The sequence below is a fragment of the Cricetulus griseus genome (assembly GCF_003668045.3).
Source record: "Cricetulus griseus strain 17A/GY chromosome 1 unlocalized genomic scaffold, alternate assembly CriGri-PICRH-1.0 chr1_1, whole genome shotgun sequence".
In the NCBI taxonomy this organism is placed as follows: Eukaryota; Metazoa; Chordata; class Mammalia; order Rodentia; family Cricetidae; genus Cricetulus; species Cricetulus griseus.
In genome coordinates this window covers 78,864,288-78,885,714 of record NW_023276807.1, presented here as the reverse complement: position 1 = coordinate 78,885,714, position 21,427 = coordinate 78,864,288, and the positions used below count along the sequence as shown (strand labels likewise).

Genomic DNA, 21,427 nt, shown 5'->3' with positions numbered 1-21,427 from the left:
TGCTCAGGTTAGGAAGCCTTATTTTGCCATCTTATTAACACTTCTGAGAAGTCTTGTGTAATATTGTATATTTCCTCAAATATGTAAAATAACTTTAATTATTTAAAAAGCTATTTTAGTATTTCCCTTCCATTTATAAATTTAAAGACTGATAATTTTACTACAAAATTTCAACTGTCACTAAATAGTCATCCTAGACACTGTAATAGACGATGGTGTAAATTAAGATGTCTCTGACTATTAAGTCCCTTGTAGGCATATTTAAAAATGTGCATTTCTTCCACATTTAATCCTCTACATTACTATTATTATCATGATCACACAAAGTAGAATGATATTCAATGACTATTGGAAATCTACTCTATTAAAGAAAAATATTTCAAAACAGACCAAAATACTGTGAGATTATATAATTTATTACTGTTGCTAAGATGAACACATATACTTAATACTCCATTTTATGTGGAACTTTAAAAAAATAGTTTTAATACAGTATCAAAATTTACACAAGTATTTTGTCAAAAGACCAATGTCCTTTGTCGCTGTTACTGCAGGCTCTGCTGCAAGCACAAAACTTGTTTAAATGTCTTCAGATTGTAGGAATACAACAATTGAGGGTTGCTTCTAGGAGGGAAGATATACACATACAAACAATTTTCTCTTAAACACTAAACACACAGCATTTTAAAGGAAGAGTCTTACATTATAACCCAGATATAGTCATTGGAAATATCCTTCTATATTAAATAAATTTGTAGGTATTTTCAGAAAAATATTTTAGAAAATTATTTCAGAGGACAGTTTTAAAATCATAATAACACTAATTTTTTTACTTTAACAAAATTCATTCTCATACCCCTGCCAATAACCATTAATACACTATACAATAAGACCATTTTAAAACAACAAAGAATACAGATTGTGAATCAAATCATAACTTCAGAAGATACCCAGGAATTGTTGAATCCCTACTTTTGTAATCTTAAACTACAATAAAAACAGCATTCTGTCACAGGCCTCTTGCACATTCATACAAGAAACTATCATTGCATTTAGATAAACACAAAATACCTATCACAACATTTCCAGTACACACATTCTAATATTATACATCTATACCAAAAATAAGAAACCTAAGCAAAGCTAGCACAGCTCAAGCAATCTGAGCAAGAGCTTTTAGCCTTAATAATGGACATGCGTTAATTTCATAAAACATTAGATAGCTGCAGTAAATAGGCAAAGAAAGCTTTTGTTTCATAAATGCAGTGCAATATTTTTAATTTTACATAAAGTTTATTAAATATACAGCTGTCTAGAAACTAAATTGTAGAAATAGACAATCTCACAGCTCAAAACACTTAGAAAAGTTATGTTTGTTTCCTTGTTAGTTGATCTGCTGAATATATATGGAGGGTTGTATGCCCAAAGACATGCCTCTATAAACAACTCATCAAAATTAAAATATTTATTTTGACCAATTAAAAAACTGATACTCTCTGATAAACACTCTAAAATCCCTGCTACCTTTCTAGCTGGTAAAAGAACTTGTGATATTTTTAGCACCTCAGAGTTCAAAACAGAAATCAAATATTATCTTGTATCCAACTAATAATGCATTAGGAAGTAATCTTTCCTCAACTGAAATATAGGAGGGAGTTTCCCAACCTAGTCTTGTATGCTGGAAAATACCTCATATCTTCCACACAGTAGAAAGTCCCCACCACTACATACAATGAACCACCTCTATCAAAGCCACGAAGGCTCTACTGGACTCATCCAACCATGCAGATTACCCAATGTGTCAATCATAGATGTAGAGAGTTGAAAACATTTCAGCTGTCATGTAAACACTAGTACTAAAACGATGATTTTCCAAAGCTACCTTGAGACTGCTGTGAACACTAAAGTGGTAAGTATAGCGCATATTAGCTTTATGGGGGAAGTTGCACTGAAGGGTTTAGAGGGGAGATATGTGCAATGTACAATCACTCCATGTGATGCCATGAGTCCCATTTTGTAGGAATCAACTTTTTTCTTTTTCTTCTTTTCTTTATTTTCTGGTAGTGGTGATTTCATGTTTGGAGGCAGTGCTTCTCACATGGGCCCTTTGTACTGGTTTCCTGACAAATGTTGCCTAATTCCAGGACACGAGCCTGCAGCATCTCCAAGTTTCCTCCATACAACCTTAAAAGAAAAAGAAGAAGTAAGCATCTTACTTGTTGTCTAGGAGAAACAGATGTGTGAGTTTCAGGGGGACTATGAGAAGTCCAAAGATAAGACAAGACAAACTCCACATGGATGGGTTCAAACACAAAGTGAAGCATGATGATGACAGTTTCTAAAACACAAGAACTGCGCTGGAGCTAGGATGCTACACCTCAAATTCCAGCAACCAGAGCTGATATTATAGTAGGACTTGACATCTCCTCCAGCTCCCTGAGAGGCCCTAAACTCTGACTTAACAATAATTCCCACCTACAGAAATTCTGAGAATGCTGGCAGAGAGGAGTACTGATATCTGTATTTTTATTTAACATTCCAAAAGTGATTTTAATGTATATCTAGAATAAAGAGCATACTGTCTCCTATAGCATAAATCTATAACAAAATATACAAAATGCCTAATTTATCTAGAAAAGTGAAGTTGCATTCTTGAGCTAAAAGTCCTAATCTTCTAATCTTAGTTTCTTGATCTTTGCAAACTAGGATACGCAGTTGTCATTAGCTCAGCTAATGAGCTGCTGGAGAACTCTCACATATTTCCACAGTAGAAAACAACTAAACATGCAGTTAAGGAAATTCAGAAAATAGTGAAAGAAATACAATTTCACCCTATTAAAGAATGGGCCATTTTGGATGGATATTGGAAAATGGGTAAAATTAAGAATTACATGACTATAAGATTATTGAGGTCACCAGAAATTTCAGTGTACAACACTAACTGGAATAAGTACATGCATGTCCTCATGCAGCAGAACAACTATAATGTCCCTGGAATATTCACTCTGAGGACTGTTAGACTGATAAATTTCACAAAAATTTACAGTGCTCTAACATGAACAACAACAACAAAAACTAGCTTGTTAACTACTGAGAGAGAGGGAGTCTATTTCTTTTTATTTTGCTTTTAATTAGAAGTAGATTCACCAGGGACACACACTATCATTTACAATGATACAGACAGTTCTGCCTTTCTTCATTTCCAAGACAGTGGAACTAAGACAGTCACCACTGCATGGGGCAACAGCCTATTACACTCAAGGGGAATTTTAGTTATGGCCTTTAAATACCAGGTATAGAATTTTATAGCAAAAACAGCTTCAGCTATATACAGGAAACCAAGAACACCTCAAAAAATATCATACATTTCCAGGAAGAATGTTTTGAATGTCTGTTTGGAAGCAAGGGCTATATCTGAAGATAACAGAATAACTACATACATAAAAAAACGGGCTGTTGCAACTACAAAGTGCAACTCTTCTTTAGTTACTAAACTGTGGAATGCAATGGGCCACACCCATTGTACAATACAATGAGATGAAAGGAAATTCCTACTGAAGGCAGAACTATGGAATAAAGCAATGACCCTAAGGGGATACTGTATGGATAAAAAGCAGAATGGTGCTTGCTGTACACAAGTGTATGACTGAGATTTCCTAGTATCTCAGATGCCATTGGAAAATTTCAGACAAACCTAAAATGACAAGGTTAATAAAGATGATGTTTATGGTTCTCAGAAGCACAATATTTATCCTTAGAAGAGAACCAAATATCTGTTCATTAAACAGTATGATGGTCTGTGGATAATAGTCTTTTTGGTAAACTAATATCACCTACTTACACCCAGAAGGAATATCAGAAACTGACAAGATTCCCATTACCTTGACTTCTTCCAGAGAAGTATTAAGCTTATAATATCACACATAATTCTGTGACATTATAAAAGTTTATAGATCCTTAAATAGGAAGTCTTTGTAATAATTGTTACCTACCTTCCAGGTAAATTATATATGAAACTGTCTTACAGTCTTCTGTCTTTATTACCCACCCTTCAATGTCCTCTTGTGTTTATTCTCCAGTATTTACTATGTAACTTTGATAACAATGATTTTTTTTCATTTTGTTGTTGTTGTTTTGAGACAGGGTTTCTCTGTGTAACAGCTGATAGCCATGCAATTTATAATGGTGCCACAGGTACTATTTTAAATTGTTTCTAAGACAGTGTTCAAGAATCAGAGCTAAGGTTTGGTTTGCATTCTCCCTTTTTAACATGGGGATCAAAGACAAACATGGACAATTAGAAAAAAGATACACTAGAAGAACTTTAAAAATAAATAAGAAGGGTGATCTTGTGGTTAAAAGCTTGTGTAGTTAAAAGATAAGGAGACTATAGTGTCCTTTTAAAACAAGCAAAAAAGATCAACAAAAACTAATCATGATCCCAAGACATGTTCAGGAAGTTTTCACAAGAAAGGGAAGGAAGGAAGGGAAGTGAGGGCAAAAACCAATCTTGTACTAAGCCTAATGGACAAGTTATTATCTGTGAGATACAGTGTTTTCATTCTTTATGGTGAATGTTAAAAATACCTGGTCCTCAAAGGAGATCTGGCTAAAACATTGACCTCACTAGTCAGTTTGAGCAAGAAACTTCATTTCTGGGTCTTAGTCCATTCAAACATAAATTATGAGTGTTTGGACTCTAGGCCAAGGTGTCACATCCAAATAACCTGTAACTGATGCTAAATAGAGAAATCCACTATGGGAATTCCACTCACTCCTAAGCAGCCACCAAGAATGGTTTCTGTGCTTCTCTCCCAATACTAAAGTGCTCAATCGAATTTTATTTCAGTTTTGACAGTCAATAGATGAAAAGAAACAGGAACCCTAGGCTTATGATCAAAGCTGTAAATTTGTAAGTTAAATATTCAAGATCTTAAGCACAAGTTGAAAAGCTACAGCAGATGAACAGTAGTGCATTTAAGAAATGATATGTAGAACCACAATCATTTAAAACCAAAAACAGATATGTAGCAACGAAAGGTGCTTAGAAAAGATTAGGAAATAAAAGCAGCCACAACACAGGCAAGCAAGAGGGTTGGAAATTCTCACCCCAGCTCATATAAAATGCCCATGGGACTTAAAGATCATTTACTGGATTCCAGAAATGTCTTCATGTGGTGAACCAGATCTGAGAATATATAAGCTCAATATATATAAAGCTAGAGGGATTTCTAAACAAGTTTGCTATTCTATGATATAAGCATAAAATATGAAGGAAAAAGCACAACAATACAAAGCCAATTAAAATCAGGACTCAACCTTGACTTCTTATATTAACAAATGCATTGTTGTACAATAATAAATACATCTAGCTCTTCAAAGCTGCATGGCTGTATTCTTGATTAAACAATATGGCAATTAATAATTATAATGTTAAGTTTTAACTGAGTTCGTTGACTTCATTGATAGATTTCTATTCATCTATCCCATTGGTACAACTATCTTGCCTTACCAGAGTCTAAGTTTGAGTTGGCTATGAAAGGTAAATACAATACTTAGTATGATACAAATGGTATATATCTCATCTGTGAACCAAGTAAATATTAGCCAGCAAAGTAATTGATTTTGGGGGGTTGTTCATCATAAGTTTATTTTTTTAAATGTCTTTAATTCAATACTTAAAAATGTTCATAGGTCATTCTGGAATGCAGAACTTACTGATCATTTCTGATCATACCCAGGGCCTTGCGTGTAGTAGGCAAGCACCATATTGCCAAACCCACTGATCTTGGTGCTTTTTAGCATGACTGTGTGAATATACTTGTAATAAAACAAACTGAAAATAAAAACAAGGGCAATTGTTTTATTTTCATGTAAAAATGTAAAGACATTTGGTTAGCAATTTTCAAAGTAAATATTTTAAAGGAATAAATAAGCTTTGATGAGGCTGTCAACACAGAATACACAATCAAGCACATCAGACTTACATTGCACATTTCTCTGACTATAGCTTTTTCTGTCTCACTAAGGTCATGGTCATACTCTTTACCCTGTTGACGATCTATAGTTTCCTGAACATCCAACACCTGGATTTGTTGAAAAAGAAAAGCAAATTTCACATGGGAAAAATCTGTTAGTTTATGATAACACCATCAAGGATCTCTACTTTGTCAAATCTTAAGTTTTTTCATGTCTGCATATCAGGATGGATTCATATATGGCAAAATCTTTTTTAAAGAGTTAGTTGTTCTGAAACCTGGAATGAATTTTGTTGATTTTTTTTCAAGTGGCCATTAAAAGCAGTATCATTAATGCTCAATTGAATTCATTAATGCCTAAAATAATTAGGTGCAGTTAATTTAGTCATTATGATATCTAATAGTGCAAATCATTTGGGGTGTACTTAATAACTCTTGGTCCAATGCAACAGTGAATACAATTAATTATATACCAAATGGTCTGAGTGATATGTAGACAAGGCCTATAGAAAAGATGGCTACAAAGGAATAGGCATATGAGGTATGCAGATGAAGACTATGAGTTCAGATTTCTTGCCTGCACTAGTGCCTAAGAAAGGAATGTGGGGATGGATCTCGAAGAGAAATACCTCATGACTCTTTTCAATGAAAACACTCAAGCAACACTTCAAATGTTGTATCATTTGAGCAAATTGTGCTTTTACTGTCTTTTTAATCAGATTTATTGGTCTATGTTGCTACTTCTCTAAGCTGTCCCTAACTAGGCTAAATATATTACTTTCAAAATGTCAACATTTTCATGTAGTAACAGCCTGTGATACAGAAGGGTGATGTTTGTCACTGTTGTAGTGGTTTACAAGCCAAAGCATTGATGCAGCATAAAAAAATCCTTTCTTCTAGAGCAGCCACACTGAAATGTGACTTACTGAATAGCTTATTCCTACTGTCATCAGGGTCAAGAAGGCCACATCATTGTCCAAATAACTAGCACCAATGAATAATTAGGGTCTCCATGTCAAGTTCATAAACACTGAGGCTAAGTTTAATCTTGTTAGTGTCTTATTCAAAAATTCCTCCCCATTCTCACCATACTGATACCAACATTTTCTTTAAGTCCTGGCACCAGCCTCATAACCATTCTTTGCATACTGAGATGAATTCAATGACTCTTCAGTCATAGAAAATTCAAAGATCCCCTTGAACATCTGCCTACAAATTTAATTTGTAATGTACCTCAAAATAGTGTATACTTCAAATCAGATAGTCTCTACTAAGTTAAGCTCCAATTAATAACAGTCATATACTTGGAGCTAGGGAAATATACTTTTATTAAAATGGACTAGCTTCTCTCACTGCTTTACAATGTTTTCCCAACAAAGCAGGCCCAGTGTTTATTGAAGCCTGTTGTTTTCTTTCAAATGTACCAAAAGAGAGAGACCGAACCAGTATTTTATGCCCACATTATTTTGCATACTGATCTTGAGGCATTTCCAAGGTATGTCTACATGTACTTCCCTTAACATGGGAAGTTCCAGCAGTGAGCACCATTGGATATTTCAGATCTTCTAAAGATTCCTGCACATGTCTCCGGATAAGCCGGCCCTCACTTGAGACAACATTTTACATGGAAATGTAAATGATTAGGGAATCATTTCATAGAAAATTGAGGGTCTCTACTTTACCCTTCTGTGTTTTGATGCCACAGATAGAGTTGCACTGAAAAGATTAGAAGATACCACTGTGGCCTACTGTGTGCATTGAATTCAAATGTTACATTTGACATTCAACAAGACAGCAGGCTGAAATGGCTTTCAAAGAGTTTGTATAGCTTTCGGATTTTATGTAAATACTAAACTGCTATAAAATTGAAGCTGATACATGGGTCTTTTCTTTTTCTAAAATGCTTTCAGAGGATCAATGCCTGATTCATGATAAAGGTCAACCAGGAGGAAAGTCCTCATCAGTCAATAAGTCAGCACCTGCCAGAATCAGGGCAGGCCCCTAAATGCTTGCCATAAGTTTACACCTATTCCACTTGGTTGCTTGTTGTATATTCTCCAAAAACAGAAGGAGTGTAGTGCATTGCCAGGGACCACCAGCATGGCTATCTTACTTGTTCTTATCCTCAACCAGTACATGTTTGAGGAATGCAAATTCATTTTCTATGAGCCAAAGCCAAATATCCTGTCAGTTATATATCCTGTTCAAGTTAAATATCAAAGTGTTTCTTTGAAGTTCTCTTCAATTTAACTGCATACAAGGTTACTACAAAAGATATGGTACGCTCTAAAAAAGGGCAACTTCAGTCTATTGATAAGTCAGAAAGTGAAATAACTTTAAGACAAGTAAGAAAATTTGTATGCCAAAAGTTGACCTTAAGCCCTCTATCTGTATTATGGCTCATGTAGGGTTGGTAAAAAACTGTTCAAAATAATAAACCTATCTAAAGGACAGCATTTCATGCTTAGAAATTATCTTAGTTCTTAAGGTTATTATCTGCATAAATAGTTTATAACCTTAGGCAAACATTTAAATTATTTAATACTAATTTTAATCACAATGCTTATTAATTTTATTTACTAGAAAACACCATTAGTCAAAGAAATAAATGACTAATTTTTCCATATTTTCATTGAGTCACCATGGAATCTGAAGTAACGTCAAAGCTAGAGACCACATATTTTTTTCTAATGTGCCTATAAAGGAACAGTAACTGGGATTTGAAGACTTAATTTTGACTTAATAGAAGAAAAAATAGCTTGAAGTTCATTTCAATAACAATTGAATAATAATCATGTAATATCTTCAACTGCCTTTCTTACTTTGACAATCTGTATGTAATACTGTACATATGGTGACATCTATACAATAATCATTGCACATATAAAACCTGTAACAATATTTTTCACATGGATATGCATGCACAAAAGACTTTAACTTCAATGCAGATAGAAATGAATCACATTACTCAAAAAGAATAGCAAACGTAGATATTTAACCTTAAACACTCAAGCTCATTTTCAGTTCACAAATTAAAACCACAGAGATTAAAAAGTCACACCAACAAAAGGGTTAAAAATAAAGCATCTATGGTTACAGAAAGACTGAGGACTGCCAGACTACAGCAAACAAGCCACAACACAACTGAGGTTCTGGAGTAATGGTTGCACACAGTTGGTTACCTTAAGAGAATGTACCACAGGTTCAGGCTGCTGAGAAGGTGTGGTATGTCCACTGAAGCTAGCTGGAGAGTTGGGTGAACTGTTACTCCCATCAGCCCCTGATGACAACCTAAAAGAACCCTTAGTAGAAAATCAACAACTTTGTTATTAAAACAAAAGTCGTTTACAGATGCCATTAAATATGCAGTCTCAGCACCAAATGAGCAAAATCCATTTTTATTATTTTTCTATCAACCCCCTCAATTTTCTTAGCCTATCTTAAGACAAACTCAATCTATTAACTAGAATACAATTGCTGCTTGAGCGATGGCAAAAACCAGAGGCATCCCCATAAACATCTGGATGCCATCTCCAGTTTACCAGAGTGCAAAACTCCAAGCAATGGCCATTAAGAACATTTCAAGACTGATTTTTAAAACCTAACAACCTCAATAACAAGGAATTCATGAGGTACTCCATAGCTGAGTGAAAAACATTTGTTCAGCAGGTCAAATGTCATATTCCATATGTCTCAGTAAAACACTAACACATCACACTGTTGCACTGGAGAAATTGTGTCTCTTATAAAACCCTTGTTGAGGGAAAGACCTATAATAATATAACATTTAAAATGAGGCTTAGCTTAGTTCAACATTTCCTCAAGCAAGTATTCATTTCCTAGCCTCCATTAAAATGAAAAAGCCAAAATAGATACAAGTTACACACATGTTAATTAATGATTCTTCAACTCAGTGGGTGAGAAATGATTAATTAAACCTGAGTGAACCATAGTCACCTGGGAACTCCTCTCAGGGGTCTTCAGTTTTTCTGAATATTGATTGAGGAAAGACTAATGGATCAACAAGTAAAAAGCAAGCAGCAATTATCTTCTCCCAGAAAAGTAGCAAGGGGAAATTTCCAAACCTGGTTTTTGGGGTTTTTGTTTGTTTGTTTGTTTGTTATTTTTAAGAGCATTTCATTCTTAAGGGACCTGAGGAATTTTCATTTCTGCCCATCAAAAAAAAAAAAAAAAACACTACAGATTTATCCACGAATAATAGATTAATCAGTGACCACCTAGTTGGTGTTGTTAAGATAATTTTCCGAAGTATTAGCAACCACTGAAGGTGCATTGCAAATTCATAAAGGGAGAGGCAGTAGTGTTTTTGAGACATTCAATTACAACAGCTACAGGAGATTGTCCATGATGGACAGTTCTAGGGAGTGGAGGGTGAACTAACTGCACATAGCAATAGTCAGTTACAGGCCGTATGCACCCAATGTTATTCACATAAAATTTAACAACCCCTAAAATCTGGAATATTGTGTCCCTTCTTTTTTTGTTGTCATTTCTTCCTATACCATGCAATAATGCTCCACAGTAATCCTGGCAAGAACTGTGCAATCTAACTGCTCCTACCGCGCACCCAATCTAACCACCAGGAAGAGGAAGCAGTCCAATGAGACATTGCTATACTTCTTTAGCTTCTCTCCTTCATTGCTACAAAGTCTTATATTAAAAGCCAGTGATAAAATATAACCCACTGCAACCCTGTTGAAAATTAAATTATTGTTTGCCTTTTCTGGATTGTAACTCAAATCAAACATAATAACATTGATATGAATAATAACAAGGCAATTATATGAGATTTAATGGTAGTCGGAAAACAGAGCTTCCTAGCCCCTAAACCGTATAAAATTTTCTCTTTAGATTAAGTGATTCCAAACTGGGTGAGTGACAAGGAAACTCTCCTTCGCTGAGTGACATTGTTCCTCTGCAGTTCTCCTCCCCTGCTGGTACCATCCTAGGAACTCTTTCAGAAAAGCTTGCTTAGGGTGTATGCATTCAGATCACCTGCCATTTAGAACAGTGCATTACTATGCCATTTTTCTTCTGCTTGGTGATCTAAGACACAAGACAAAAGATTCCCATTGTGGGTGACGATCCTGCCATTTCCTTCCTTAACCCTGCTATGCACAGTTTATCTTTAAGGTTTCTCTTTCCACATTTAGCCGAAAGGCAGGCACATAAGTAATAGCATGATTTGCTTGGGTATAGATCCTCTGTTCTTAAAAATATTTTGGCTTAAGAAAGACTTGAAAATCAGCATTAACACTGTCTTTAATTCTAATCCTCTGAGCTACCTACGGTTGCTTGAATTTAGGGAGAGTCCTATGCTGATCATAGATATTAAGAAACAAACAAGTAAATGCTTTTATTAGTTTCCTTTTGTAGACATTGTTATTAATTACTTATTTATTTTTGTGTTTTGGAGACAGGGTTTCGCTGTGGAACATCCCTGGTTATCTTAGAACTCCTATTATAGACCAGGCTGACCTCTATCCAAGTCACAGAGATCCACCTGTTTCTGCATCCTGAGTGCTGGGATTAAAGGTGTGGATCACCACCACCTGTTTTATTAGGTCCTTTAAAAAATGGTTACAATAAGCTTTGACTTGAAGCATTTATTAGGAGAAAATTATGAACTAATAATCAACCATAAAGGTCAAGTGAGCTCTCTCTCTCTCTCTCTCTCTCTCTCTCTCTCTCTCTCTCTCTCTCTCTCTCTCTCTCTCTGTCTTGTCTCCTCTCCTCCTCTCCCAAATAAAGTGTGTGTGTGTGTGTGTGTGTGTGTGTGTGTGTGTGTGTGTGTGTGTGTGTGTGTGTGTATATCTTTCTATTTGGGGGGCCCAAAAGTAACAAATACATGGTAAAGATTAACACCAAATATACTAAGTGGCTTCTAGATTGCAACACCAGAATCCAGCAGCTCACTGTCTCCTCTAACACAGTAGCAGTTCAGCTATCTAAATGCTTATGAGTATACTTGGAGAATTACCTAGACTCATTCAGTATGTACTCTCAGTTGACTTATACATTTTGATTAAACTGGTTTTTAATGTGCTACTGAGTAGAATATAGTACAACAAATAACACTAAATAGTCTCTTGGAGCTTGTTTCAATAAGATTAAGGCCTCTTATTTAAACTATACTCTGATGGCTCTGAAAACAAGGAATTTAAAAGTGGAAAACCATAATAAAATTGGAACTATGATTCCCATCTTGAGTTGTTTGTGTTCAAGCCACATGCTGAAAACACATATACAAACATCTCCAATCACCAGTCCATGGGCAAGGGATAGTTTTCCAGGCTGCCTGGATGCACCTGGACTTTACATTTCCTTCCCTGGAGGTATTTTTGTCCTCTTGCATAGTTTGGCTTGCTCAACCTTGACCCTTGAGTCAGAATAAACTAAGAAAATGGGTAAAAGGTAAAAGATTCCACTCCGCCCTCCTTGTCCCTCCCCATACAGCCAACTTCCTCCATATGTACAGACATCATCTACCCCCTCCCCATACAGCCAACCAACTTTCTCCATGTGTACAGATATCTTCTACCCACCTCCCCAACTATAGTAATTCCTCTAGCAACAGAGGCCATCTGGTTATACATTAGCAAATGAAGACAGCTGGCTCATCTTCACTCACCGGGAGAGAGGGCAGGCATCTTCCTATTCCTCGGCACCCTTGCCACCACTGCAAGACCCGCCGGGCTCTGGGCCCCCAGCCTTTCTCCATATTTGAGCTGTTTCTAGTTGGAGGTTGACTTGTATTCTGGGTGGCCTTATATTTGGAACAATATGGTACAATCACTCAGAAAAATACTGTTTCCCAAGACTCAAGAAAGCAGACAGAATAAGAAGCTTAATGAGATGAACCACAATGACCACAATGGCAAGCTAGAACATGCACCTGTATCTAGGGGAAGTTCAATGTGACAGTCACAAGTCTGTGTTGGAACCAACAGTGATGTCTCTTAGGCAATAACCATTGTACTTTCAAAGCTATCAAAAGGAGATAATAAAAGTGAAATTAAAGAAAAGAACTTAAAGGTATTTAAGTGATGTCATTTCACAGATTTTACCTATTAGGAACAAAATTATTACAGATCTTCCAGATCTATAAACTGTGGAACTTCTTAATTTAACAGAAATAACTAATAGTGTGATTTGAAGCAATATGCACTTTTGGTAATAAATACAAATTGGAAATTTAACTGATAAAATGTCAAATTCTCAACAAAAATAGTTCCATAGGAAAAAATTATAAAGTCCTAAAAGTCATTAAAATAACTTCTATATGTCAGATTTCTATTAGTTAATCAATGTTCAAATTTCTATAGTAATTGGTAGCAGGAATAATATGTTAACAAAAAAGAAAATTCTAAAATAAATTTCCTGAAATTTCAGATTTTCTGTATGAACAACAAGTACAAGTCTCTAAACATGATCAGAAGTAAATGAACGTATTGGAACAAGTTGTCTTTTTCTTTCTAAAGCTACTACGTCCCAAAGGAAAACAATCACACATCCCTTCCACACGATGACCAATAATCCCAGTGTAGATATGTGGAGGTTAATTCTGAGACATTGAAACTGAGAATGAAATGTTTTAATTCTCTTTTGTAGAGATGAGACCTCATGGTCTTTCCCCCGTCCACTTTGCCTGTCTATTAGATCACCAATTGGTCTTCTAATACCTGAAAACATACATATGAGTTACAATGTACAGGTGAGCATTTTATATTTAGAAAAATATATGTATATACATATGTGCATGTAACAAAACCTAATGAAAAAGATACCATAAATTTTAAAGAAAATAAGGAGTATATGAGAGGGTTTGAACAGAAAAAGGGGAAAGGGAAATAATGTAATTATAATCTCAAAAGTAAAAGATATTTCTAAAAAGTAGTTTAGTTTTTATATCTATTTCCTGGAATTGGTGCTTTGGTGTCATTTTCATTGTAAGTTATGGAACAAGAGAGGGACTGTGATCTTAAGTCAAAGGTAGCAGTTATTTATAACAGTAGATCCTTCCAAACCCAAACTATCTGTGAAGTGAGCCCCAGGAATACAGGTCAAGTCACACACACTCTATTCTTCATAAGTAGCAGAAAATTCTACAGGTGTGCCAGAATCAGCATGCAATAATGATGTAGAAATCATTCTTTTGCTGTTTATCTCATATGTAGATATCTAACCTATTTGATTATAAAAATAATTATATTAAACAATTTATAAAATGGCTGAAAGGTTTAATTTTACCACCCACACTAATCAGTTCTATTTCTGATAGGATTATTAATTATAAATGCAATTTTATAGTTTCTTTTACAAGTCAGCTGGATTTGGTGATTTCCATGACTTAGGCATCTCCCAGACCTTAAATTTTCCAGATCTAGTTAAGTAAGTAAATTATATAGGACTAAACCTATTTTCATTTTCCCTTCATGTGTAGTGAGGCCAAATTCTGATGTCTGTACTATATAGTAAAATATTACCCCACCCTTGAAATCCACAATAGAATTCCTAACTTGATGAGGAGGAGCCTTTGGAGAATCAGGATTCTTGATTTGCTAACTTATGTCAACACTTGTTTTAAAATTCAGGTACATGGAAAAATGCATTCTGGGACAGCTACTGTCTTTAGATCTTCATTCACACCAATAATGAGTCTCAGCTTTTGGCCAACTCTCCAGTTGTTCACCATAGAATTTTCTCAAGACAACTTTATAAAATAGAAGAAATCTTCAGTATCTCCACCTCTGGAATTACTTCTGGCAGCATGGGAAACCCAACCTTGGTCATCAGCTGCCCCATACAGCAATAATTACCCTCTAATAACCTAGCTATTATTAAGTTGAAACGATTTTGGAAATTTATAAATGTAATCATTTCCTACACATTCTTTAATATAATTCCTATGAATAGGATAGTTTGGCAATGTGAATCAACAAGAATAATGTATGCTTAGAAGCAGGAAAGAAAATGGGTGAGAGTCAAATTAAGAATCATTCTTCTTAAGTTTTAACAGAAGTGTACAATAGTGATTTGTTTTTATTCTCTCAAACTCTAGGAATTTCTGAAAAGGGGCATAGTGTAGAAAATGAACTGCTCTGGAAATTGGTGAGAAAGGAGAAGTAGAAATTAATACCTAAGAGGAAGACAAAATGGACTGTCCAGGGTGCACTTCTATACCACCAGGCTTTTCATCAAACTATGGGCAAAATAAAGCTTCTCATTAGAAGATTAATAAACTAATCCAATTAATAATGACTCGGTAAAAAGGATTAGAAACACAATGTAGCCCATATTTAAGCTAAAGTTATCTTAGCCCTTATGAGTCAGTCTGACCTGGAGACATCTACTGCACTGACTTGGAAAGGAAGAAGAAGTGGGAACCATTCTCATAGCCACAACATATGGCTATTGCTGGAGTCAGAGGCCAAGGTCACAGGATTTGAGAGGGCAGAGGTTTAGTGTCTCTTTCAAACTCCTCAGTACTTAAACATAGATCCAACATTCAAGCACACATCATGACATTTAACTTCCAGCAGGACTCTTTTAGTGAACAGTTCTCAAAGTCTGAACATGTACGGTTCTCTAAGATATGACAGCCTATCTTTTCTTAATGGGTTTCACATACGTAAACTAAGGAAACAAAAGCCAATTTTGCAAAGAAATCCTAGTAATTAAGCATCTTACTAAAATCATAATTTCTCAAATTTGAGTCATTCAATAGTTTAATTAATCCTCATAGAAATCACAAAATCATTTAAGATATCTATTATTCTCTTAGATGAAAAACAAATAACAAAAGATGATTATTCAGAATTATATTTGTAGTCACTATAATACAGAAAAATTGCCTAAAAAATAAAACTTCCACAAAAACCTTTCGCAATGAATTGTTATAATTAAGGAAAATGCAACTACAAAATAATATTTTTCCTGAATTTTGTATTCTACTATGAATACAACATGAATTACCAGACTTATTATTGAATACATATATGCATGTGTGGTATGTGCATTTATAGACACATGACGGTAGAATATATACAAATATATACATGTACACACATATTTACTTCTAAGTGAAATAACATTGCAATGTCCTATATATCCACAGGTTTCCTACTCATCAGAGATAATGCATGTAGAATGAATTTAGTACACACACACTCTTCCTATCAATATAGAAAGCCAACAATGGATGTCTAACAATTGATCAGCTAATATGGTTTCCTATTAAAGATACTTAAATTTTTATAAGTCCTAAAGTTTGGTCAAGCTATCATGCAGTGCCTCACATGTCATCAGAACACAAGCATGTTTTAGGATGGGGAGTGTAATCAGTCCTTCATTGTTACAGGGCAAAGGGGTGCTTTGCTTAGTCTTTATCCACTCTCCATTTGTGAGAACTGCAAAATGCAGCTCTGATTGGGGAAGTCCTTCTGTGCATATGTCTCTCTTATTGGTTAATGAATAAAACACTGTTAGCCAATAGGGAAGCGAGTTATGTGGGACTAGGAGAGGAGGAGGATTCTGGGAAATGTAGTACAGAGGAGTTGCCATGTGATCCCAGGAAGATAGGACACTAAGGCCAGCATCCTCAGTAAGATAAGTCCTTTTAAAAATATATAGATTAGTAATTATGGTTGATAATTAAGACTGAGCTAGCAAATAAGAAATCCTAGTCATTGGCCAGCAGCATTGTAACTAAAATAAGACTCTGTGTGTTATTTCGGGGCCCTAAAGTTATGGCAGAACCCAGGCAGCTGGATGAAAGAGATCATTACACAGCTGCACACAGAGAAGTGCAGATTAGATGACAGACTTGGAGGATCACCTTGGCAGACCATCCAGATTTCTTCACACAGATAGCCTTAGTAATACTGATACTCTCTTCTTTGCATTCAAGACAACATATATTTTTATTCAAAGAAAACCTAAAATTACCTCTTAAATATATTAAAATTAGTTAAAAGTTTGGTATGCCTCCCATGAAGTTATTGATCAGGGGATTTCCAGTGATTCCTCAAAACAATACAGACTATTGCCACTGTTCCTAGCTGCTTACCAGAACCTGATAGTAAGATACTCTGGTTAAAAACACCACACATTTTAGTGACAGGATGTGGAGAAAGTAAGCTGTACTGACAAGGAGGAAGCTTCTTTAGTGCTGGCTAGCTCTCATAGTATCAGAAGGTTCTCCATAGTCTGCTGGGAGAGAAAAGTCAACAGTCTTGCTGAAATATGAACACTGGCAGCTACAATAATGACCACCCGAGTCGGTTATGGGTTCAACAGTGGCAGAAATGTTATGGGCGTAACCAACCATGTTCTAATTGGATTTGGGGCCCATTCTACAGGAGAAAATATATGCCTGGTACTGTAAATCTGGCCAAGAAACAATTGTTAGGAAGCTAATAGGGTCTAGGGGTGAATCTATTGCTATCATTTTTTTCTAAATGGATGTAGCACCAAATTGCCCTATAATTACATATCTCCATACCCACAGATTAATGCAGGCCTCCATTCTCATCAGAGAAGCTTCTTTGCTCAGAGGAGGTCATTAACATAGAAACTCAAAACTCATCAAAGTGTGGAGAATAAGTGCATGGAAAACGCATAGCTATAGATTGAAAGTCTATCTCATACCCTTCTCTCAAAGACTCAGGGAAATTTTGGAAGAGGGGGTGAAAAGACTGTAAGATTGAGAAGTCAGGAGTACCAGGATGCTTTAGTGTCTTCTGGACATTACAAAAGCAGTGTACTCATGAAACCATTGAAGCTATGGCTGCCTGAACAAGACTTACAAAATCAAGCCAATCAATATTCCAGTATGAGGATGGAGGGGCTCAGAAGCCTCTGCCCCTAGCTAAGGAGCTATGGACAACTGATGACTAATACACTAGGGATAAACAGTTTTCTTTAGGAGTGTGGTGTATCATAAATTGGCCATCCTCTAGTGGATTGTCCTACAGCATTAATTAAATTCAATGGGTTATTAACAAAAACAAAAACTGGAAGGAACTTGGTTAGGAGTGTAATGAGGGGATCTGGGAGGAGTTTAGAGGAGGAATAGGAAGCAAATATGATTAAATTATATTGTATGTATATATTGTGAAATTCTTAAAGAATTAACAAAAATATATTAAAAATAAATCTATATGTACGGAGATAATTTATTCATTTAAACATTTTAGGTAATTATCAGGTACTATATTAAACACCATTTAATTATATATTTCAATAAATTTTTATTGAAAACAGTAGGTTCAAATTATGAACTGTATATGGCATTTAGGAGCTGTAAGGCTTTAAGAAAGCTATGTGACCTCTCTGTGCCTCAGTTTCCTGATCTACAAAACCCAGTAATGATAAAACAGTATGTCTCTTCCTATGGATTTGATAGCTGCAATGAAACTATCTCTCAGATCACTGCCTATCACAAACAGCTGCTCAGTGTTTCCTCTCATTATCAGGGATGTTTTGCTTTGGTTGTCAACACATTTTATAATGTGACAATTTACTTTCACATGTTTTTATTTATAGAAATGTCTCTCATCCAGGGGCAATTTTCTTCCCCAGGGAGAAACCTTTGGGGGTAAATGTCTGTACACATTTCACTGTCAATACTAAGCAGTTTCTATGATTACTGAATTGATCTATGTCTAGAATATTGCTAGACATCTTACAACTCAGAGTCTTATCCCCATCAGAAGTAAGACTTATAATGCCCAACTTGTTAAGAATGCCTGCTTTAGATAAAGAGAATTATGCACGAAAACTACAAAGCTATGTTGCTGTGATCACCCTGAGATGACATTTAGGAGGTGTCTGTAGTCTTCTGGGGAAGCCTGTCACAAGAGTATACAACCTTACCCTATTTCCAGTTTGCTATCTCAGTATGACAAGATGTGATCTCTCAGCTCCCTGCTCCAGTCACCTGCTGTCATGCCTACCCTACCATTATAAATTCTCACTCTACAAACATGAGCCTAAATCAACACTTCCTTGTCTAAACTGCTTTGATCATGGTATTTTAGCTTTGCATCTCTAACTAACTAACTCAAACTCCATAGCAGATAATGCCTATGAAGAAATATTTAGAGTTTGAAATCATTTAAAAAGAAAGTAGCTACACCTCAGTCCTCACGAAATCTAAGTAACATCCACAAATAGGAAATTACTCTAAGAAAAGGATTTAGGAGGACCCAGGGACCCTGACTCTGCTGAAATCGCTGGGCTATTCCGGCCCCCACAGAGTGCAGAGGTGAGTTGCTTTGGCCCCTGCCTTGGGCCCAACTTCTGACTTCCCACTCGGGGAAATCCTGCCCTGGGGTCTGCAGGCAGACTGAATCAGTCCCTCACTAACTAGCCTACTACTTAGGCCTCCATCATGCTAACAATCACAGGAAAGAGATGCTGCAAACAACCTGATTAGACATATACCCCCCAAAAGAAGACAAAGAATGAGTGAACCAACAGGCAAATGGGAAAATTATTGCTATTCCTCATGACCAAAGACATGCAACGGCATACATCTGAACCCAGTTAGATAAACAATTACTATAAGTGCAACAGATAACAAGTATTGGAAGGGAGTGTAGACAAAGAAGAATTCATTTACTGATGGTGGGAAAGTAAATCACTAAAACTATATGGAAAACAATTTGGAGCCTCCTCAAACACATAAAACAGAACTGCTGCGAAATCTAGTGGTGCATTCTTCCAAGGGGGCTAAAGAAATGTCTGTTCTTCAATTTTTATTATAATACGATTGAAAAGAACCAAGATATCAAACTAACAACAGAGATAGTCGAACATATACAAGGGTGCACATATGCACATCTAAAAATAGAATACTATTCAACCATGCAGAGGTAAAATACTTATGAAAGCCCAATGACCCATTTTGTCCCTGAAACTCATGCAAGGGATACCTTGTTCAGCCTAGTTACAGGGTGGAGGGCTTTGTTCCTGCCTCAAATGATATGACAGACTTAGATGTTTCCCCAAGGAGGGCCTCACCAACTCTGAGGAGTGGATGGAGATGGGGTGGGGAGGAGGTGGAGAGAGTGGGAGGAGAGAAGGGAGAGGGAATTGGTATGTAAAATAAGATTGTTTAAAAATAAAAATAGATAAATAAATAATGCATTTAAAATAAAAATATTAATTGGGTGGCTGGTATTGTTCTCAATAATTTATTGTTAGTTGGACTTTTCTATGGGACACTATTTTGAAGGATAGAGACTCAAGGGATCTCCAGGGAGAGCAGGCTGTCTGAATGTCTCTGGGCCTGGGGTACCACATTCAGAGCATATGTTATAGACTGATAAGGATGATCTGGCACAGAGAGGCTGAACATCATCTCTGAGCTCATGTGGTTCACTCAACTGCTAAGGACATATCTACCATGGCAGCAGTCACAACACAGTACTTATAACACAGGCCTTTTGAAACTTGGTATTCTTTGTAGTCACTAAAAGATTTGTAGAGAATTACTTAGTATTCACTTTGGAATAAATACGGTGCTGGTCAAGCTATAAATGAAGCAGAGTAGGGGAATAGCATATCTCCTGTTGACATTCCCCACTTTGTGCTTGTGTTCTAGTGACTCTTTTCTTGTTACTTATTAGTCTGAGGATATCACTCTTTTTAGTCTAATTCCTAATTCATCATCTCACTCTCCCTCTTTCTCTTTCTCTCCACAGACCTGTAATGGGTATACAAAAAACAGTCCATACTTTGAAATTTACTCAATTTAAATGCAGTCTAAAGTCCCAGTTTTTTCTTTTTGGACAAATTATTTTAATGGTCATTATTTAAGTAAAAATAAAAAAAATCAAGATTTTTTTCATGTTTATCAATTTCAATACAGTGATGCTCAAATAAATTAACTAGGGATGATTGGCTTGGCAGAACAAAACTAAAGACTTCACCTATGGAGCTCCAAATCAAAATGCTGATTGCCATAAAAATCGTGTGTGAGTGTGTGTGTGTGTGTGTGTGTGTGTGTGTGTGTGTGTGTGTGTGGTGTGTGTGTGTATGTGTGTGTGTGTTTATGTGTATATGTATGTGTATATCTATGTGTATGAGTGTGTATGTGAGTATGAATATGAGTGTATGCATATGTGTATGCATGTGTGTATGTGCATATGCATGTGTATATGCATATATATGTGTTTATGTATGTGTGTGTATATGTATGATATGATGTACATATGTGTATATGTGTGTATGTGTATATGTTATGTGTGTATTTATATGTGTGTGTATATGAGTGTGTATGTGTGTATATGTGTATATGTACATATATATATATATATATGTGTGTGTGTGTGTGTGTGTGTGTATGTGTATATGCCTGTGTATGTATTGTGTATATGTGTATATGAGGTATATGTATATATGTGTATATGTGTATATATATT

The 21,427-nt window shown here is 35.7% G+C and overlaps 1 protein-coding gene across 5 annotated transcripts in view; it reads right to left on the bottom strand.

Moving 5' to 3' along the window:
* Window positions 1-2,094: 2,094 nt before the first annotated feature.
* The window catches only part of LOC113832379 (coiled-coil domain-containing protein 85A), a 208,663-nt gene continuing 189,330 nt past the window's right edge, over window positions 2,095-21,427 (bottom strand). Inside the window, exons 4-7 of one of the 5 annotated variants that reach the window (XM_027387986.2) lie at window positions 12,631-12,765; window positions 9,161-9,280; window positions 5,988-6,086; window positions 2,095-2,184 (exon numbers count right to left, since the gene is read on the bottom strand). In XM_027387986.2, the coding sequence (XP_027243787.1) occupies window positions 2,095-2,184; window positions 5,988-6,086; window positions 9,161-9,280; window positions 12,631-12,765 (444 nt within the window). The remainder of the gene's footprint in view (window positions 2,185-5,987; window positions 6,087-9,160; window positions 9,281-12,630; window positions 12,766-21,427) is intronic. The other 4 variants (XM_027387987.2, XM_027387988.2, XM_027387989.2 and 1 more) reach the window with 4 other exon arrangements.